The sequence below is a fragment of the Lontra canadensis genome, unplaced genomic scaffold (assembly GCF_010015895.1).
Source record: "Lontra canadensis isolate GAN:19392208 unplaced genomic scaffold, GSC_riverotter_1.0 scaffold132, whole genome shotgun sequence".
Lineage (NCBI taxonomy): Eukaryota > Metazoa > Chordata > Mammalia > Carnivora > Mustelidae > Lontra > Lontra canadensis.
The window spans coordinates 2,102,569-2,125,029 of record NW_022631126.1 but is presented as its reverse complement, the minus strand read 5'-3'; the positions used below and the strand labels follow the sequence as shown (position 1 = coordinate 2,125,029).

At 49.7% G+C, this 22,461-nt stretch overlaps 1 protein-coding gene across 3 annotated transcripts in view; it reads right to left on the bottom strand.

Annotated features, from left to right (window-relative positions):
* XPO6 (exportin 6) overlaps positions 1-22,461 on the bottom strand; it is a 101,296-nt gene that overhangs the window by 5,343 nt on the left and 73,492 nt on the right. For 2 of the 3 annotated variants that reach the window (XM_032842671.1, XM_032842670.1), the window contains exons 12-20: positions 21,479-21,548; positions 15,400-15,559; positions 12,010-12,102; positions 9,181-9,325; positions 7,670-7,816; positions 6,609-6,798; positions 2,126-2,281; positions 1,034-1,148; positions 689-860 (exon numbers count right to left, since the gene is read on the bottom strand). In XM_032842671.1, coding sequence (XP_032698562.1) covers positions 689-860; positions 1,034-1,148; positions 2,126-2,281; positions 6,609-6,798; positions 7,670-7,816; positions 9,181-9,325; positions 12,010-12,102; positions 15,400-15,559; positions 21,479-21,548 — 1,248 coding nt within the window. The remainder of the gene's footprint in view (positions 1-688; positions 861-1,033; positions 1,149-2,125; positions 2,282-6,608; positions 6,799-7,669; positions 7,817-9,180; positions 9,326-12,009; positions 12,103-15,399; positions 15,560-21,478; positions 21,549-22,461) is intronic. The other variant, XM_032842673.1, reaches the window with a different exon arrangement.

The following is a 22,461-nucleotide window of genomic DNA, read 5'->3' as shown; positions in this document are numbered from 1 at the left end:
ACCTCCAAGTCATTGGAGGGCAGGCCAGGTCACAATATTCTAGATGTCTCTGTAGAATTAAAACTGTAAGACCCAGATAATATTTAATTCACTCTTGATTAAAATTATATTGGGACCAGAGGGCACGAGCTCCCATGGCAGGAATCCTTACAGGACCCAAGTGTGTTTAATGATGCAAAGCAACTGACTTATTTAAGCCTTCGTTGGGGCAATTACAATGATTAGCTCTTATTTAACTATCACATAAAACGTAGTTAAATCCACACCTATTCTGGATCGTGTCATTCTGAATGCCTGTTTTCTACGGAGGAAGAACGTCCCTTTAACAATAAAACCTTTGCACGGATCCAAGAACCAGCCTTAGAGTCTTGAGCTCAATGGACGTTGTTACTGGAAAGTACATGTGTTACAGTGTTCGCTGGAGAAAACCACGTATTCACCTAAAGTGAGTGTTTGCCAGAGCAGACTGATCTCCCTCACCAACCAGCCTTGCTGTGCTTTCACTAGACCAGCTCGGATTAATCCAACCAATACAGAAAGACTGGACTGAAGGCATTCTTTCTTAGAAAAAATCATTTTTACAAGAAAAATAACAAATTAGCTTTAAAACACAATGCATTTTCTTCCCTACTTCATTTCCTCCCCAGGTGCAGACCGGAGGCAGCACCGGGGACCGGACCCCCCATACCTCAGCAATGATGGGATACACCTGCTCCATGCAGAGGGAGATGATGCTGGGGAGGAAAGGCTTGAACACCTGGCCAGGCTCCTGGACCACCACCTGCAGGATCTTCAGGAACTTCTCCACCACCCGGCAGCCGGTGCTGCCTTCGTTGAGGATGCTGTCGGCCAACTGTTCTCTGCAGACAAGGGGAAACGCGTGGTAGCCAAGGAAGCGTTTCTCTGCGGGCCAGCACGAACACCAGTGCTTGTGGCAAGTGAAGAGGAGCAGAAAGCCCCAGGCTCTGCAGCCGGGGCCCCCCTACTTCTCGCTTGGGAGTCTGGAAGCCACAGAGAGCAGGTGTGCGGTTACCTGGTAAACATGTTGAGGAAAGTCTGTATGATCTGCTCTGTGAAAGGCACGCCCATCTGTACTCTGAGGCCTCGAAACAGAGTGAGGAAGAAGCTCAGCATCTCGTCGGTCACATCTAAATGAAGGCGCAAAGCCGAAGGTCAGAAGCCGGCGCACAGGGTAAGCAGAAGCCCACGGCCTATGGCCGTCCTCTGACAAGCCGCACTACCATCTCGACTGAAGGTTTCCTGCTTGAAGAAGTTTCCCCAAAGCCCCCAGAGCCCATGATGGAAAGTGGGAAAGCATCAGGGACATGCCGGGAAAATAGCTCTGGAGTTGTGAACCTCTGGCTGACCACAGCTCACTAGAGGAAGCGAAGGTCACCAGGCAGCCGTCCTTACCGCCGGCACCCAGCGTCACTTTTCTCCCTCCGACCACTAATCCGGGCACTTGGGTCAGGGGTTAAGTGGCTGAAAGTGGATAAGGTGGATAAGGAGGTGTATTCAGGCTGAATGGCCCCGGCCATGAAAGGGATTAATCGCAGAAAATACTGGCTACAGATCTAAACCATCACCTTGTGCAGTGTGTTTTGGCCCTAACCACACACACTCTGCTCACAAGAGGCCATCAGGGAGCGCGTGCTGATTGACAAGACTTGTGCAAGGGCTCTCAGGAGAACCAGCCCACGTGCACCAGGAGAGCCTCTGTAGGTGACACTGACGGAGGGCGGGAACTGTATCAGCAAAAGCCACCCTGCCCTCTAAGGAAATAAGCAGCACTCATGGGAAAAAGCTTTCTTTCCTCTCCTGTACCATGACCCCATCGCCTCATCCTCTCATATTTTGCACTGGGAGAAGGCAAAGACTTAGAAGTGCACGAGGCAAGATGCCCCAAGTGATTCTGGGCCACACAACACAGGCGCAAGACCCAGGTGAGGGCTCCCGGGGTGGGGGGTGGGGGTGGGGGCTTGGCCCCAGACTCTCCATAACCAACCCCCACTCTGCCTTCAGTGTCAAGGCCCTCGATACCCACTTGGGTGGGCTCTACAGAGCCCAGCAGTCACTCTGGGACTTGCGGGCACCCGCCACCATGGGGCCTGCCACCAGCTCCTACCTGACTGATGGATAAAAGCTGGAAAGAGGGCCAAGGAGACCTGCACGGATTCCTGCAGCGACTGGTAGCAGATCTGCCGGGACTTGGTGGACTCCCCAGAGATATTCTCCACAATGTCTTCCAAGACACTAAGTGTCTGGTGGATAATCACTTTGGCTGCAAATCAAGATTCAGTGTGTGTTAGGACTTGTCTGAGGATAAAGCAGGATAACGGGAAACATACGGGAAGGAGACATTTGCACAAGTGTTTAGGGGACAGCTGCAGAAGTCTTGCTAAAAGAACATGGTCTCTCTTGATGGAGTGTCCTCTCTCTCTCTTTTCCTACATCCTTTTCTCTCCTCTTTTTCCCCCTTTTACCGCCAGGACTCCGCTGGCCTGCCTACTCAGGTTTTTTTGCCTCTCTTCTGCTTCTGTCCACCAGAAAAAGTCCAGAGAGAGAGGAAGGTACAGTGCAGCCTCCGGTTAGATGATGGGTAAGAAAGTAAGCCTCACAAGGGGACTACCCCGGGCGAGAGTGGACATGTGCACATCAGACTCGCCATCAGTTCCAGGTTTACGGCTAGCGGGGCAGTCCGCACCGGCACCCAGCAGCACAGCTGTGGCTGTGGTTGCGCTTGGGAAGACGCCATCTGCACCCGGGGCCTGATGAAACGCGTACGATGATTATCGTATGACTTTGTGTTATTAACCGCATCTACTCCTAACGAGACCCCAATGATGCGCCATGTAGCACCCCAAGAGAGCAGGGGCAGTGGTCGGCCAACGGCAGGAGCTCAAGACGACGCTGCAAGGGCCCAGCCCAGATGAGCCGCAGAGGAAGGACAAGTGAGCACTAGATGGCCTTACAAGTGGGGCAGAACCCCTGGCAGGGCACTGGGGACAGCCAACAGCCCCAGCGCTGCAGGGCTGCTGAGAGGAGGACAGACAAGTTTGAGAATGTTTCCAGCAAAGTGCCTGGGATATCAGAAAGTTCCACACAGGGAAGTTGCCGTCCTTCTCCGGCACTGGTGGAGCTGCCTCTCACCCTCAGACACAGGGCTTGCCCCCAGCTGCCCCTAGCAGGCCCCCGTGGCTCAGCCTGAGCTTGCCACTCAACTCTGGCAGAGCTCCACAGGTAGAACCAGAGGCTGAACCAGAGCTGGGCTGAGAGCTGGCCTCCAGCTGGCCATGCTTCTGGGGCCGCCCTGGCCCCCCACGCTCCTCAGCCTCTAGGGGGCTGAAGCAGCTTCCAGGGAAGGTACAGCAGAAAGAATCGATGCTCTGGAGGTAGATGCGATCAGGTTTGACTCCTGACTCCACTGCATTCTAAGTTGCAGTTCCTCTTCTGAAAATGTGAACAGAGCGATGACCCCACCTCACTCAAAGGATTTGAAAATAATGGCTCACAGAGGCGCCTGGGTGGCTGAGTGGGTTAAAGCCTCTGCCTTCAGCTCAGGTCATGGTCTCAGGGGCCTGGGATCAAGCCCCACATTGGGGGTCTCTGCTCGGCGTGGGGCCTCCTTCCCCCTCTCTCTCTGCCTGCCTCTCTGCCTACTTGTGATCTCTGTCAAATAAATAAATAAAATCTTTAAAAATAAAATAATGGCTCACAACAGGCTGGTCTTCTAACAGCTGGTCACACGGATATTGGCACGTGAGTCAAAGACACGGCGTCCCACTGAAGGAGCCACTCACGCCCACTACTGCAAGCACAGGGACTTTAACTAAGCCAGGACACCACACTTGGGTCAGAGGTTTCCCTAATACACAAGGCGCAGGGAAATCAGTTTAGGGGGAAAGCTAAAAGGGTAAAGAGACCAAAATCTGACCTCTGATGTATAAGGAAATTGAAACAAGAACCAAAATGCATTCACAGAAATGTACAAGAGGAAACTGAAAGCACCATTAAATACGGAATAGGAGAACAGGTCTATCACGTGTGCCCCCACTGGACAGGACGTTGCCAGACCATTAGAAACAGCGCTTTCAGGAGCAAAGGGGCGATGCGGTGAAGAATCAGGATCCGGGGCCACTCAGACCCGGCTCTGACCCCTGACCGCACCACCTTCTCTCTGATTCTGAGCAACCTCCACCTGCCAAGCAGGGGGCGAGAAGTGGGCGGGGACTTGACAGTGGAGAGACCAGCAGTGCTGCCGGAGCAGACAATCACCCCGAGCCTGCCACAGGGGACGCACAGAAGCGATGCGACAGAGAGTACCCAACACTGCCCGGACAGTATTCCTGCCCCAACGGCTGGAAACAATCAGAAGAGCTTCTGGGACGTTTTACGAGAATATGGTTTTGGACTCTGCAAAAACGTCAATGTCAGGTAAAACAAGAACCAGGAATACTTTTCTCTATTAAAAGATTGGAAAAATGTAACCAGCAAAGAGAACACATGACCCTGGACTGTATCTTGGATTTTTAAGAAGCAAAAAAGGCCACTCTGGTAGCGCCTGGGGCGCACCTGCCTGCAGTCTGTGTGTTACACGATGTCACTGTTATCAGGCCGCACAGCTTGGCTGTCTTCATGGTGTCTGAGTTATAAGACAGCATCTTGTTCTCTGAGATAAAGGTTAAGAATTCAGGGATAAAGTGTCAATTTCAGCAACTTATGTTATTTAATTATTTAAACGGCTGTTAAAATGACAAAGTTGGGGGGGCAAGAACACAAGTGTGGCGAAATACTAACAAGCGGTAAATCCTCACTTAAGATACACAGCTGTTCCTTTGCTCAGTCTTTCAACTATGGTGTAGGTTTCAAAATGTATCAAAGTAGTAAGCTGCAATGGGAAAAACTTTCCAGGCCTTCACGTTATCACTTGGAGAAAGGAGAAAACAAACCTCACCGGGCCACAGGGAAGACTGAACGAACATCTGTACAGAAAGTTCTCGGCCCAGTGCGGGGCCCAGGGAACATGCCACAGATGTGAGCTCTGCCATTAAGTCTGTTCCCTGTGGAAATGGCTCCTCCTATTCAGCAGATGGCCCCAGCATGGCACGGGGCAAGGGGGTGGCATCCGCTCTGCAGGGAAGCCGCGGCCACATACCCCGATGCTCTGGCCACTGAAATGTGAGCAAACATACAAAGGCCGCGTGTCACCTGCAGGCTGGTGCTTAGAGCCGCTGGGAGCACCACTGCACCATCCCCTGCATCCCTGTCCCAGTGTAAGCACAGACTGTGGAGTGGCCCTCAGCAGCCCAAGGCCTCGAGTGACCAGAATAACAAGCAGGATGTTGCCAACCCCTTAGCCCCAGGTGAACATGTAATAGCAGCAAGAAATACATCTTTCCTGGATTAAGCCACTAAGATTTGGGGACTGTCTGTTACCACATAGCCTATGCTGACTGATAATAAGTACGTGTAAGATAAAGGGAGAAAAGACCATCGAACTTTCTAAAGTGTGATTCCACACTAGCCATATGTAACCCCTGGGCAAATCACGTTGTCTTACACTAGTTTCCTCCCGGTCTAAATCAGGTAACAGCAACGGACTCATAGGCTCCTGTGAGAATTAAATGAATGACAGAACGCTCAACACTGAGACCCAGGACCAGACAAACACCGGACCGTGAAGGGCGGTGCCGGCACAGCAAGATGCAGAGATGGAGAGAAGATGGCCCAGGCAGGGGCCCGCACAGGGCGCCCTCGCTCACTCTGCCGCTCTCACGCACCCACAGAGCTACAGAAGACACTGAAACAGAGAAAAAGGAAGACAACAAGATGCTAAAATGGTTACTGCCTAAAATACTGAAACGAGAGATTTAGTTTCTCCCGTCTTCATAGTATTCTAATATTTTTGTACAGTGAGCACTTATTAATGTTCCCGATTATAAAAATAATGTTCTTAACAAGAATGCTGAGTACTTATCACTATTTCTAACATTTCACAAAGTGTTTTTGTTGACATTCTATAAACAGTGTCTCCCAATGTTTCGGTACTGTCTTAGTGTGAAAATACTGTATTTTTATAGTATTTCTATAAGATTCCTAGAAATCTGATGCCTTCTACTTGAACTGAGTTTTCTTATCTTTTTCCTCTCTTTTGAATATAAACAATCAGACTTGAAGTGTCATTTGTGAAGATACCAAGTTTTTTCAAAGCCTCTGAAACATATGTTTTTAGAGAAAGGTTAAAAATAATTTCAAAAGACAGTACTTAAATCCATTTTTCCCAACATGCAGAGGTGAAGTGCTTTGATTGCTTATACAAGTATCTGAAATGGATCAATCAGTCACTGAAGATTGTTTATCCACGGAAGGCATCACCGATGGTTTGCTTATTTTTGACATTTTCACTAAGCGAAGGGGTGTCCTATACAGGAAACAGGTGCAGCTGACACGAGCACAGAACTCCACAGACAACCAGGACTCTACCACCTAATGCTGGCTCTCCCCAGCCAGCAGCCGTGCGACAACGGACAGGTGAATACTTCATCGGCCACAAAGGAAGACAGCACCTGCCCTATCTCCCTGGCCATCCCTGCCTTGGGGACACTTACTGTCATCCAGTGGCATCTTCCTCTGCGGGGCGACAGCATTGGGCTTCAGGTTGCGGTAGTCCCGCGAGAGTGCGGAGATGAGGCTGGCGTGGTTGATGGAGCGCACAGGCCACTGCTGCTCGTTCTCGGGGAGGTTTGGCCACGGAAGCAGCAGGATATTGGAGAGGGCTCGGCACACCAACACCTGAGCCTGGAGGAGACCCACACGTCAAAGGGCGAAGAGCAACATGCAAGTGCACATGACACGACCTAGGCACCTGCCACACACACACACAGTTCTCACCTCCCGGCTCCTCTCTCACAGGCCGGCCTGGGGCTTTGGTCCCAGTCTAAGGTAATGGCGGGAGATGAAGCAGTGACACCTAGTCTGGGTCCAGCACACTCCTTGGCCAGCCCCAATAATCTTTCCTGGTGCCATCCCTTCCCCTCGGCACCAGAAGCATTACTACAGAGGGAGAAGTCACGGACACTGCAGACACTGGCCTTCGACACCCTCTGAGACGCTGCTCAGAACACGGCTGAGAGCGCGAGGCCGCAAGAGCAGCGCTCACAGTCCCTGTGCCCTTGGCGCTGGGTCGGAAGCAGCGCGCTGACAGCCAGGTGCGCTCAAGGAACTGCTCTGACTGCCCTCTGATACCACCTCTGTTTTGTTTGTTTTTAAACTTCTAGCCTGAGCCTCCTGAAGGATTTTATGAAAATTGTTGACTGGATGGAGTATCTCTACCTCAAGAAAATACAACAGAAACAGACTGTTCGTAAACCAAAAGGAGTGCAAGGGGCCTTTGACAACACCAACCACATGGCCGGCTCTCAAGGCAGCACCCCTGGCTGCCTCCCAGGAGGAACTGTTCATGTGTTCTGCATACCGCGCGGCCGCGTGGTAAGGGCCCATCGGGAAAGCACGGAGGCTGCCCCAAGTGCCACCTGTGGAAGAAACCACCCCTGTCGGCGTGGCCTGTAAACTCCGAGTGCAAAAGAAGAGCCAGCCTCCTCCTCCTCGGCCTCCCCGAGTCTGAGCCACACAGCTCCAGGGCCGCTGCGGGTTGGCCCCGGGGTCTCACCTTATCGACGAGTCGCTGAGCAGAGGCATCGGTGATTCTGTTGAACACCTTCTGCACCGCGGGGATGCTGATCAGAAAGACAGGCCGCACGGTGGTGGCCAGGGACACCAGTAAGTGGCACGCAGACAGCAGCAACTTGTCCTGGACCTGGAGACAGAAGAGGACATACCGGCTCACTCGCTCTCCCGGGGGGCCGCTATTAGAAGAACTTTAATGAGGTAGCCGCAAGCCAGACACAGAGCTGGGAGCCATTATACCACCTAGGCTCTGTATCAAAGCTTCTAGGGATGATGGCCAGCAATGAGGCCCCCTCCTCTGTGCCACATCGCGGCTCCCGATGTCAAGATGGAAACAACCCCTTCTGGTTCCTCTTGGCTTTAGTCACTGAAACCTCTGGGCTCAGTCACTTGTCAGCTCCACAATCCCATGGCAAATCCCCTGGCATACCATTCAAACTACTCGGGATTGTTTGCCTCACTCCAACCAAGCCAACCTCTCTCTCCACTTGCCTTCCTGTACCCCACCAGTCATGCCAGGCTCTCCTGCTTCCTCCCCTCGGTGTGCCAATCAAAACCTTGGCTCAGGACCATCTGTCCTTTCCAAATTAGCAAAAGAGAAAACTACAGATAGGACCTAATGCTGGCAAGACTGGTGAAAAAAGGCACACCAAAGAGTCATGGGCATGCAGAATTATTTTGGAAAGAAATATTAGAATTTCCTAGAACCATAAACGATCTCTAGCCTTTAATCCCACTTACTCTTAAAAAATCACCCAAAAGGATAAAGCTAAGCTCGGGAGTATATACATTTCAGAATTATCGAGGGTAACTTTTTTTCAAATGGAGGCAACTTTAAAGTCCAGCAATGGCTAGGTAAATTATAAATTATATAAAACTCCCCTCATGGGACACTGTAACTCATTTACAAATTACAATTACAAACTCAACAAAAATTTATGGAAAACAATACACTGTGAAGAGCAGGGCAGAATGCTACCCGTGGTTAAAACTACAAAAAGACAAACAAACATCTATATGTTATACAATATAAATCGGTGTCTTCTCGAAGGACAACTGAGTAGAATCTATCAAATTTACGTAGATCCACCTTTGACAGCAAATCCACTTCCTGGAATCCATCCTACAGGGATGTACACACCAAGAACTAACTTCCATCAACATGAAAATTATAAAACATCTCACTCCAGAACGGCAGGGTTTCGGAGGAGGGAACCAAAGAGTATCACGACTTTCTGGTCTATAAATCTGAATGGTATTTTACATTCTCACAATGAGCATGTATTTATGTGGGACTTAGCTAAAAATAATAAAGTTATATTTGAATTTATGTGGGCCACAGTTCAAAATGAACATGATATGACACACTGCTCTACCACAGTGGTGAGAATTAAGGGTCTAATACCAAGCAAGATCTGGGTTCTCTAGTAAGTGCGTATTTGGACAGAAGGGCAAGGGGTCTGCTACAAAGAGCAGCACCCGAGGTTTCAGGACCTTGGTGCTGATCAGAGGTGTGACGGCATCCATGGTGGTGGAGATGAGTGTAACAAACTGTTGTGTGTTCTGTCGATGGGCTTCGCTGCAGTACTGCGCTAGCCAGTGCGAGTAAGCCTGCAGAGCGGCCAGCGACTGAGCGTGCCTGCGAAGGGGAGAGAAGATGCGATGTTAAAGGTCAGGTCAAAATATGTTCCCATTAAAGGAAGAATCCCGCCCAGTGCATTTACTGTTTGAAGATACGTGTGATGGCACAGAAATCATTTACTTATTCGGGTAGGACCTAAAAATGAAGTACCATCTAAAGTACCATCTAAACCTTGCCACCACTGCCTCTAACACAGAAGGCAGTCAGCCCTCTAAGTAGCTGTGGCTCCTCTAGTGGAGAATGCACTTTAGAAACCAAGAGCCGGGGTCCTCAGGGGAGTGTTCTTTCTGGGGTCTCACTGCTCCCAGGAATTTTTGGGGAACAGAGCTAGGACTCAGGCAAACCACATGGAAATCAAACTGAGCATCAACTCAGGAGGGCAAGCTGACCTTGAGGCAGGAAGAACACAGGGCCACATAAATGTTAAACACCAATCTCATCTCATACAGTACAAAAACAACTAGACAAATTCAGATTTTTACGATTTTCTAAAATAAATAAATAAAGGTCTAAATGTCCAAAAATTCAGTTTCTCTTTCCCTCTCTTCCTCTCTCTCTCTCTCCCCTGTCCCCTACCAACATGCACAATCTGGAGAGCTGGTCTAGATGACAGAAGATAAACGTTAACGTGATTCGTGATTAGTTAGACCTTGGGTCAAAAAAAAAAAAAAAAAAAGATATAAAGGACATTTCTGAGGTGACTGGGACAATCTGAGTAGGGAAAAATAATATAGATAAACACACACACACACTCTTAAAAATGCTACATATTGGGGCACCTGGGTGGCTCAGTTAGTTGAACGTCCCAAATCTTGGTTTTGGTTCAGGTCACGATCTCAAGGTCGTAAGATCCATCCCAGCACAGTGCAGAGTCTGCTTAAGATTCTCTCCCTCTGAGGGGAGGGGGAGGGGGGAATGGATAAGCCAAGTGATGGGTATTAAGGAGGGCATGTATTGCATGGAGCACTGGGTGTTATATGCAAACAATGAATCTTAGAACATCGTATCAAAAAAAACTAATGATGTACTGTATGGTGACTAACATAATAAAAAATTATTCAAAAAATTTTAAAAAAAGATTCTCTCCCTCTCCCTCCACTCATGTGTGCTCGCTCTCTGCCTCAAATAAATAAAATCGGATGACTTTGTTCCTAGAGAAACATGCTAAAGGATTTATAGGTGAAGTGACATGTTGTCTGCAATTTACTTTCCAACAGTTCACCTGAAAAAATAAAAAAGTATGTGTTCACATGTGAATACAAAAAGAAAGCGTAAGAAACAAAAGCCAATGGGGCAAAATACTCATAACTGATGAATCTAGTTTGAGTATGTAAGGGTGTTCATTCTATTTTTCCCCTTTACTACAGGAAGTAACTTTTTCAAGATGAGAAGTTAGGTAAGAAAAGGTATTAAGTACCTTAAAGTACGAAAATACAGGTAATTCATAGTGATCAAGTAGTTACTTTGTATTTTATGTTTCAAATGCATTGGTTGTTTTACCCTTCAAGCTTTGAGTACCAAAATTAAGAAAAAGGACATCAGTGTGCCTTTGGGGTCTAGGAATTTCAGTCAATCTAACCAATTCACAGACCTCTGTAAGGCTGGAGAGAGGGGGCTCTGAAACTTCCTGAAACTGTGTGCAAGATGTTGTGTTTATGAGCAAATTAGCATTTTTCTCTGCAGAAGCTTCACAGCTTTCTCTAAATTCTCAAAAAGGAAAGCTATATATATACACGCATATACACACACTCTTTAAAAAAAAAAATCCTAAACCACTCTAGTAAATAAGACTCTATCATTTACCTAATTTGCAGCTCAAGAACTATCCAGAACAGGGGTTAGCAGACTTTTTCTGCCAACACCAGAGTATAAATATTTTGGGCTTTGCAGACCATACATACTCTCTCTGTCACACTCTGCCGCTGTGGCACAAAAGCAGTCACAGACGATGTGTAAATGAATGGGTGTGGCTGTGTTCCAGTAAAACTTGATTTACAAAAAGCTGGCAGTGGGCCCGATTTGGTACAGGTCATAGTCTGCCAACCTTTGCTCTGTTCTAGGGCAAGACTGGGCACTGTGATCTCAGGGACATAGGCCCACCTCCAGTGCCCATTCCTCTAACCCTCCCACTTTCTTAATGGCTCTCACTGTCCAAAAGGCTCCTCTGAGTGTGGTCCCTGAACGTCCTTCAAAATCACTCAAGTTCCCGTGTAACACAAAACCCGAGGGGCCTCAGGCCACCCTGCTGTAGTCAGACTCTCCGAGTCACTCTCCACAGGCTACAGTTTCAGCCACTGGCCTACAGAATAAGACTTGAGGCACTCAAGTTGTTTCCACTGTGGTCCTCCCATGCCTATCCGGCCTCCTCTCCCACCACACAAACTGCTCACCGCCTCCCTGACTGTGGAACCCCGCAACACATCTGTGTCTGGGCTCCTGCCGCTCTTCCCTCCTGAAATGCCCACTCCATGCACGCTCTGCTCTCGGCTGTCACCTGCTTGCTGCATTCCACTTACTCCAACCACCCCTGCCCCCAGACAACCCTCTCTTCCTAGGTTTGGAGGAGGGAGTCTTTCTCTTCTTCACAGCAACCACCACTGTTCCTTTTTATCTATAAACGGACTGGGACTAGAAGACTCGGTCTTTCCCAAGAATGCACCAGCAGCCCACTCTGTACTTACACATCGATGAGATCAGGTTTCAGGACCGATGGCACAGCAGTCTCAATGTTGTACAATTTTATCTGAGATCCATAGAGAGTGACTTTGACCAACCTGTTGGCAAAGAAATCGGCAGGAAGAGACACTCAGCTTACGGACTATAACAGACAAAATGGACAAGGTACCAACAAAGGTCCCAAGGACAGACATTTTTCCATCCAAATAAGGATCAAGACCAGACCTTCAATTTTATCCCAAAGATCTAATCTGAGATGTGCATAAAGATTTATATAAAATACTAAGGCATGATTTACAGAGCCAAGAAATTCTGAACACAAAATAAATATCTAACAGGGAAATACAGTATAATATACACCATAAAAGCAGTTAAAATCCAAGTATTTTATGTTGTGTATTTTACAACAAAAAATAAGAAAAAAGTAAATGTTTCACATGAATAGACATATGATAAAGAAAATAGAGCAAAATGTTCACTGTAGCATCTAAGTGATGGGTATATATGGGTGTTCGCCGCACAATTTTTCCAATTTTTCTGAAGATTAAAAAAATGTTCCTGTTAAAATATTGGGGGGGGGGCAGGGTATGAAGCAAAACCTTTTAGAACAAATTGAAGGGTTTTTGACTTCAAGCAGAAGTTCAGAAGCAAGTTGCTGAGCCTACTGGCTGCCCACAGGCTCACTGCATACAAACGAGCCTTCAGTCCAGTAACCGAGAGCCAGCTTTCAGGGAAATGGAAACGCCTCTTTCACTGGAGACCGACATTCCCTTCTGGGCAAAGGGAAGAAGCCGGAGGCCCGGGGCAGCTCCGTCTGTGCCTGCTCTGTAACGAAGCTCTCTGAGGCAGACACCAGGGAAGACAGAGGGCGTTCTCCGCCTGCGGTGCCCCAGGGCACAGCTTCTCAAGCTTAAACGACCCAAAGAACCCACTGGGGAGCTTGTTACTGTGCAGCTCCCGGGTCCAGCCCCACAGACGGACTCTGGGCAGTGAGGAGCAGCCAGCAAGTCTGCATCTGGCACTCCATGCCTGGGGACCACATTCTGAAAACCACTCCTCTCAGAAGGGAATGGAAAGCAGGACCTGCCCAGAAAACCCCAAGCTTGAGTCCCAAAGCATGCAGGGCTGGGGAGCAATGGGGGTCAAAGAGCCAAGGGCTCTCAATCGAAATTCTGGGAAGGGGCCGGCATGGTAACACGACACACCCACGTGCACCCAGCGTGTCATTCTGCAAACCGCTCTCCGTTCTGTGCCCAGAGTGCATCTCAGCAGTGCTAAATATGCACACAGAGGGCAAGCACCGCCACACGTCCCCTCTACCTTTCCATCCTATAAACCTCCACATCCACCTGCTGAAGAACAACTCCATCCCCCCTACCCCAAGCCTGGCCTATCACTGCCCTTGCTCTCTGGTTCCGACTAGTGTCTGTATCTCCCGTGAGTGGAATCACACCGTGTTCAGCTTCACGTCTACAGCATCCTGAGTGCCATTCCGCACTAAAACGACTGCTGAACGTGTCTTCCACCACTGCGGCACTTGGCAGCTTCGCCAGTAGGTCTGTCGCGTGCAGCCTGCAGGCAAGAAGCCAGCTCATCCCACTGGCCACGAAGGTCAAGCAGCCCTAACGAGGAGCCTTCTCTCATACTCTATTCTAAACAAGGACAGAACAGCCAAGTATCTCTGAGTACTGGGCCTGCAAACCCAAGCAGGTACACAAAGAGGTACACCAAGGCAGGGACTCCAAAGTCTGAAAAAATGTGGTATCAGACAGGAAGAAAGACGCATCCCAAGCCTTGCCCAGGAAGGAGAGGACAGGCGCTGGAGGTGGAAGCCCCGTGGTCCGGAAGGAGCACAGCATATGGACTCAGGAAGCTGGTCACAATCCAGGGTTCCGTCTTGTGAACCGTGTGACCTGAAGCAACAAGGCACTCCCCATCTCGGGCCACAGCTGGCTCACAGATCACACGAACACCCCCATCCCTCAAAGTACAGAACAAAATAAAACGTGCAAGACCACTTTTTGAAAATTTCCTATTACTGTGTGCTTTTACTATTATTAATCTGCCTTTTAAAGATTTACTTAAAACTCTTAGTTATCTGTGCTTTTAGGCGAAGAGTAACAGTTAAAGAAAACTCAGGTGTGCAAGTCACTAGGCTTGGGACTTGGTTTTGCTCAGTGAGTTACCAATGATCCAGCTACTGGGCCAATGACAGAGTCCGGTGACCTGACTTCGGCTGGACCCACATCCACCCAGTTTTGATCTAATCAGTCCACCAGCTACCTTGAAACAATCTGAGCCTCCTATCACACCGGAAGCACCTTTTTAAAGTTATTTATTTAAATTCAATTCCGTGAACATATAGTATTATCATTAGTTTCTGGGCAGAACAGCTGTATGACACCCACTCTCACTCCACCACGTGCCTCCTTAACGCCCGTCACCCAGTTACTGTTCTCCCCACCACCCTCCCCTCCCGCAACCCGCAGTTTGTTTCCTAGAGTTAAGAGTCTCTTATGGTTTGCCTCCCCGCTTCTGTTTTCATCTTATTTTTCCTTCACTTCCACCATGTTCATCGGTTTTGTTTCTTAAATTCCACACGAAATTGTACATTATTTGTCTTTCTCTGACTTATTTCACTTAGCATAATACTCTTTAGTTCTATCTACGCCATTGTAAATGGCAAGATTTATTCTTTTTGATGTCTGAGTCATATTCCTCTGTGTGTGTGTATGTGTGTGCGCGCACGCGTGCGCTCATGCATGTACACGTATACCACATCGTTATCCATTCATCTGCCAAGCATCTGACTTAATATTTAAGCACATGGGTTTGTGAGAGGGGAGCGGGAGGCCCGGGCAGTGGGAAGTGGTGCTGAGCAAATGCAGCTGTACACCTGGGAGGGTCCCGAGGGGAGGGTAATGGAGAAGGCTGGTAGAGAGGTAGGGAACCACCTCTCGGGTCAGCTTTGACTCCTCAGGACTTAACAGGGCTGGGAGAAGTCCCACCTCTGGCATCTGGCTACCTAGCTGGAAGAGGCTGAGTGACCACTTGTCTGTCCTTCGCCTACCGGGCCTTTCCTACTGTCTCTTTACCGTGTGGGCAGAGACGTACGATTGATGTCACCTGGTTTCTTCTGAGACCAATCCTGTCTTTTTACCTACAGACCCGTCTGCTATGTGCTGGGCACTGTGCTAAGTGCTTCCTCTCACTAATTCTCACAGTCAGCTGCAAGACAGCAGGTCCCTTCCACGTTACAGACGAAGGGCCTGGAGTTCTCAGAGGCTACGTGCTGCTCTGTGTGCACCATACACCTGGCCACACGCTGCCCTCACACAAGAAGGAACGACCGGGCTCTGAGGAAGGGAGGGCACCACGACGGAGCCGCCGCCTACCTCTCCACGACCGTGAGGGCATCGCTGAACCGCGCGGCGAACACGTCTCCGATGAAGTACTCGGCCAGCCGGCCCACAGCCTGCAGGAGGGAGCTCAGGTCTCTCAGGGAGCAGTGCAGGCGCCGGCAGTCGTTCTCCGCTGTGATGTTCAACCTGTGTCCTGCAACACAACACCGCCAATGGGTTCCCGCGGGAAGGTGGCGCTGCAGTTACCGCTACAGCAACAGCTCGTCTGGGCAACTAGAGGGAGCAAAACCAACTGCCGAGGGGCGCCTGGGGAGCACGGTCAGTTAAGCGTCGGACTCCTGATTTCAGCTCAGGTCATGATCTCGGGATCATGAGATCGAGCCCCACAGCAGGGTCTGCAGTCAGCAGGGAGTCTGCTTGAGACTCTCCCTCTCCCTCTGTTCCTCCCCCGACCAAATGTGTGTAAACTCGTACGCTTTCTTTCTCCTTCTAAAATAAATAAATCTTATTTATTTGCTGTGTGAAACACAGCAACTCGTAGGCTGCTTCCCAGTAACAAGCCAGAACAGCGGGCCCTGCCTCCACCCAAACCCGCACGCACAAGCATTGTAGGCCCAGAGAGAGCGAACAAGAGGGGCACACAGCCCACGGTGTGCAAACATGGACCTGATGTGATTCCTCTTGGGCCAGAGGTAGCGACACCACCAATCCTTCGCCCAAGGAAACAGGCGGGGCGGAGCAGTCGCTTGCCGATACGGGTCATACTTCTGGGGTGGAACTGGTGTCCTAGACTGGCCACTACACCTGCAAAGCTGCCCACTTTCCACACCCGGGCTGACCATAGAATGCAGCCTCAGTGGGCAGACAGGCAGGATCCACTGCTCCGCAAAGAACAGGGTGGAGTCAGCACTCCACACCCCAGAAGGTCCGAAGAAGCACGGTCTGGGATAAAGGCACAGGGCCTGGAGTCCGAAGACACAGGGGCCCGAACACCTGCTGGCTCTGGGCCTCAGCCAGCCCTTCTGAGTCTCAGTTCCCTGTCTTTAAAAAGGAAAATAATGCTCCTATGGAATTCACTAGTGTACGGGCAAAGTCAGATGGCTTGCACAGGAAACCCTGTGAACTGTAAGGTATAAAGCATCACTCAGTGTTTGTGTCACTATATATAACAAAGAGCATGTGGTTTTCTAAGACCTGAAACTTTCTTTTCAATATAATTTCTTCACACTGAGTGATAAAGGCACAAAAGTGAGGGACAAAAATACTTGCAATTCAGACACCTCCTTGCCCTGCAGACCCCTCCTCACAAAGGTCCACAAAAGATAGCATCGCTGGGCGGGGAGAACTCACTCTGCACTGGATCAAGTCCTGCACCCTCACGCTGTGGGAGGGAGGGCGAGCACCTGCAATGCCAGCGCTCCCAAAATACCAGCCCCCTCCCACTGCCATGTCAGGAGTTTCCTCTCTGTGAGGAGAAAGAACTGGCTAAAGCCCACCCCCTCCTAAGACATTCCCCAAACACCTTCCCAGAACCCAGGCCTAAGCACACAGCTCCTCGTAAGCATGGTGCCAAACCTCCTGGGGCTCCCTCCCGGCTCCGTGGGAGAACCTGAACCCCCAGCATCCACTCCAGGGCTCTCACTGCCTCCTGCCATTCCCATTTCCCACCTGGACCCCCCGGGAACCCCCGGTGCCTGAGGTCCCTGCCTGGACTGCCCCCGGCATCCCTAGTCCCTCCTGCCTTGCGTGCTCTCCCCACTCTCCAGACTCACCCAAGTCCCTTCTGGGAGGCCTGCCCTCTGCACTGCCCAGCAGAAGGAACAGGCTTCCCTCCCGTCCTGCATTCCCCGCCAGGGCACCTCGGCGCACACAGGGAGATACACTAAGGAGCCACACGTCTCCTCACAGACCATGAACATCCACAAGGGGAAGGGCGGTGGCCAGGACCTGGCACAGCGCCAGGTAGAGAACAGGCAACCACAACAAATGACTGAATGAGATGCTATAGAACACAGAGCAAACCGAGTAGGACCAGGTGTGTCAGGTGCTTGAGTTCCTCATACAACCCTTGGCCCTCAGGAATGTTCCCTTGTTATTCAAAGGCCACTGTGGACAGGCACTGTGAAGCCGCAAACAACAAGCCCGAACACCTCAGAAGGTGCCAGGAAGCGGCAAGTCTGAGGCCTCAGACCCTACACAGACTTCCAAGTGCTGAGGCTTGGAACAGAGCCTGGGAGAGCGCCCGAGCATGGACAGGAGTCTGGAAAAGGGTGTGGGTTACATTCCAGGGAGCAAGAGGACAAAAGGAAGGGGCGATGCAGGGAAGGACCTTTACAGGGACAGAGCCAGTGACAAAGGCCAGCTTTTGCCTGCCCCCCCAGTCGCCTGCTCCTCCACCCTGCACAGGGAACAGTGCCTCGGGAATAAATATCAAGCGGGATTCCCAGCCCACAGGCGGCCTTCCCCAGGCCCCAGGGACAAGCGAGCCAGCTCCCCACACCCCCCACCCCCCCCCCCCGCCCCGGTCAGAAGGTCAGAACAAGAGGTATTTTTGGTCCTCCCCTCGCCCGGGCCCAGCAGGCTCCACCCTGCCCACCAATTCTCAACTTACCCACACCTGACCCTACAGCTATATACCCTTAAGCTTCCCGAAGAACTAGGTGCTTGAAGAGCAGTTACACAAAATGTTTCCCTTTTAAAAACCAAACCAAAATACCACCCCCTAAATCGGGTTTCCACTGGAGTGGGTTCTCAGCAGTCATCCTATGGGGCCTGCCCCCTGCCGTCCCCACCGCCCCCACCCCCCGCACCCACATGAATACACCTGAGGCAGGGCCTCTTCCCCGACACCCCTCCAGGGAGTTTTGCCTCTTCAGTCAGCTTGGTCAGAAACACTGAGGGAAGAAGTAGTCTCCCCAGTTCCTTATGATCATCAGCGGTGCCCCCCTGCCGAGGGGAGAACACAAAAACAGCCTAAGCCTGCTGACCCACGCCAGTCTTGGGGAGAGGTGAGGATTCTCCCCTCAGCTGAAATGCAGCCCTGGGTCCCTTCATTTCCTGTGTCACCCTCCTGCTGAGAATCCTTGCCATCCTGACCGGTCCCCTCTAACCCACCCCGAATCTGTCAAAGAGCAGTACTTAGAGTAGCAAACAGATTGGGACTGCTGTGATTTTAAACGATTAGTCTGAACCATAAGAAATTGCTGATATTTGACCATTTCTGACCGACCAACACTGCAATTCCATACAATTCAACTGAATACACATGTGCCATGTAAGGTTCACATTAATGCAAACTGTAGCTGCTTCCTTCCTGCTGCCTGCCAAGGCAGACACGTGCATAGGCAGGAAGTACCCCAAAGCAAAGCCGTCGCCCCCACCTCCAAACCCAGAACTCTCATACCACCGGAAGCACAAAATGTGGCAAGGAGCCAACCTCAACTCGAGGGGCAGGCCTGAGGGTCCACCAAGAAAGCTGTTCCCAACTACCCACATCTTCTGTTTGGCTAAGGCTTACATGTCCTCTTGACAGCAAAGAACATCCACAAAGGGGGACCCTCTGCTACACAGAGGTTTTCAAAAGAGAAAATCCTCTCCCCTAAAGCAAGTTACCCTGAAGCTGTCGAGATGCACTCTTTACCACGTCCAAAGGACAGCTTCCTGGCAAATCACATCTTAATGTTAACTAGAACTCCGTCTGCTCTTTGTTGGGGGGCTGGGGAGGTAGGGGTGTGAAAATCATTTGAGGAATTCCACTCTGAGAGAGCAAGTAGGTCGTAAATAAACCCGAGCAGAGCAAAGAATGTTTAGAGACACAACCACCAAAGACAGGACCTCTCAACCCACGAACGGTGGGAACGACCAACAGGAGCAAAGGGGGAGCTCCCGGGGGCTACAGGGGAGCACAGCCACTGAGATGCCACAGCAGCAACATGTCTTGCCTTGGACCTGATCACAGATGTGGAGGCAGAAGACCAGCAAGAGTCAACAGGAAGACTCCCATCGATATAGACTCCAGAGACCAAAGAATGAAAGGCTAGTGGGAAACAGCACACAGGAACAGCGGGCCCACCCTGTCAGAGAAGACACCACGGTCTCTGGGAAGAGGCGGTAAGGCTGCTGACACGGCACGGGGGTTATGTCAGAGGGTGAATGGCCATGGGACCAGGGAACAAAATGTATTCAGAGTTTCCATTTTTTTAACAGGCCTTGCATTGGAAACTTGGCTTTGGAGCCACCAAGGGGTGGGGAATGCTTCGTCGTGGATAAGAGAACTTGTTTTAAAATGGGAAGTAAGTTATTTTTTTGGCCTGAGAGGTTTTTACCCCTGGAGTGTGCACCAAGGATCAGTGCTAGGGGTGAGATTTACAAACAATCTAGAAAAGCCAAGCACACTGTGAAACTGCCAGCAAAGGGCTTTCGATGAGAACAGGTATGTGATATTGCACGTAGGGAAAAATAAAACAGATTATCCTTCTCGGATGAGAAGTTATCAGTAGGTCTCAGAAAAAGGACTTAAAAATCACTCAGACTTTTGTCCAAAGGCAGACTCAATGCAATGTAAAGAAGGCAGAGACACCCTCGGAAAGGAACACGGGGTCAATGCAGGGAAGGAGGGGAGGGAGTGCCTGCTCAACCTTTTTAATGATCAAGAATAATGTCTCAAGGATGCCGAGTACATTCTAATTTGGTGAGTGGCCCTGAGGAAGAGACCTCCGGGGCACAATTTCTCCCCAAGAATGGATGCTAGAAACATCGGTAGCATTGGGACACGGTCAAAAGGATTTTTGTTAATGTTGACAGCATATTCTACAGGCATGTCTGCTTTGAAAAGTGGTCTTTTTAAAGTTCTAAGTTGTTCTTAGCCTATCTACAAACTTTGGGGCATGCCAAGTCCCATCGACCTCCTGGGGCCCAGTGGATTATTTAGAAGCTAATACAGTCATGGAAACAAACCGTCACAGGCCACCAAGAAGGGCAGCCTCAAAAAGAGCCTCTCGTGGAGGTCCTGCCATGAATAACAAGCTCGTCCAGGGGATGGTCTCTACCCTGGGCAGCTCTGTGCCAGGCTGAGACAACAGTTACACAACAGAGGGACTGGAGGCCAGGGCTGGGCACAACTCCCAGAGGGGAAACACTAAAGAAGAGCAGTGTGAAACCACCACCAGAGACGGGAGGGGCTGAGGGGCTGGGGGGCTGGGGGGCTGTGGGGCTGGGGTGAGCACAGGTGCATCTGCAAGCACAATGGTAAGTTGCTGGGGTTTCTGGTGTTTTTGGCCAGCAAAATAGAAGTCAGGTTGGACTTAATTCAACTTTTTAATCATTCCCTGTGACACCATCTTGGGACAAATAAACATCTCCGGACATTAATTTCCCGTTCCGTGAAAAAGAAGCAACTGGTACTAATCCTCCCAGCTACAGGACAGGTGAGAGAGTTAAGGAGTGTAGGCAAATACTAAAGGGCCAGGCAGGTAATGCGCATTTAACAAATGGAAGCTATTATTATCATCAACAAAATAACCCCAAAATGCCAAGAAGAAACCCCAAGCAGGCACAGCCAACAAAGGGCCACCCCAAGTCTTTCGGCCCAGCTATGGCCAGGCCTCCCACAGGCCATCGACAAGAGGAGAGCTGCGGATCGCTAGCTGTCGGCGTGTTCCACATGAGTCCGCCTGCTCCGGAGCCGCTCCCGTGTCCTGCTTCCAAACACCCAGGAACAAAGAGCACGTGGCAGGGAAGCCCAAGGTCATCTTCCCCAGCATACTTGCTGGCTGACAAGACCTCAGGAAATATCCTAAGTGCTGGGCTTTTTGTGTTTTTGTGTTTTTTTCTCTTCAAAGTTCTCCCTCTTTGCTCCAATTAGCTGCCTCTCTCTCTCTCTCTGAAACCGCTCTCCAGAACGCACTGTCAGAGTCTCATCTTTTGCCTCCCCACAGGTCCTTTTTATCATATTCTTGAGAAAAGTTTTCCCTGTGCAGAAGTGGGGAGAGATAGAGCCACAGGGAGGTGGTAGTGGAGAAATCATGTTCCAACAGCAAAGACAGCAATAATGAAATATCAGCCCGATACTTTTTTAATGTTGGTTAAAGTGAGAAAATAAAAACCAGTTTACCTGACCCTGAAGTAACTATAAACTGCTGTAACCCCAGATAAACTTCTAAATTGTCCTGAAGAACTGGGAACTGAAAACAAAGAAACAAAGATTAAAAAAAAAACATAAACGCAAATTTTAACAGCATTTTTAACATTAAAACATTTTAAGTATCTATGGGGGGGTGGGCATCAGATAAAAGAAACTTCTCTGAGAACTTTTACAGGCAGCTAAGCAGAAGTGTCTCCATTCAGTGCCCTGCCCTCAACAATTTCTACAATTCACACCGCCTACTAACGGTTGGAATAAGAAAGCAAACAACATTATCAGTTTGATACTCTTTTTCTAAACAAAGCAGTGGATGCTGGGTAGGACTATCAGAACTGTCATGTTCCTAAAAGAGGACGTCAAACCCCAAATGGTCTAGACCTTCTAGAGCTCAGAGACAGGGCCTATCTCCCTTCAATTCCAAGGGAAACTGTTCTGGAAAGAACTACCAGATATGCCTTTTAAAGTGCATAACAAAGTGAAGACAGGCCAAATTTTCTGGAAGTCAGATTCCCTTAGTCATTTAGTACACAGGACCTTCATAGCCAAAGCTCTATCTTTTCTTTCTAAAGCTGCTAACTAACCATTAAGATAAAGATCAGACTTTAATGTGACAGGTCCCTATGAAAGGCAGATGGAAAACACAACAGCACTTTCTACAAGAGAACACAAGCCCCCCAGATCACCTCACCCTTTGAAGGCTTAGGGAAATCTCCCCAAATAACAAGCACCACTTAGTGAATGAAAGCAGTCCTTACGCCCAAGAGTCTAGCACATAAATACAGGCAGAGTGCTAGAGTGAGCTTTACAAAGGCTCACTTTCCAGCAATGTAATCTTTGTAAGTCCTCTACGGGGCCTGGCCATTTCTGAGTTACTGATGCAGGCATGAAGGCAGGCATTAGGAAAATTCCTATTACATCCAAGAGTTCAGGAAAGAAAAACAGCACTTCCAAAA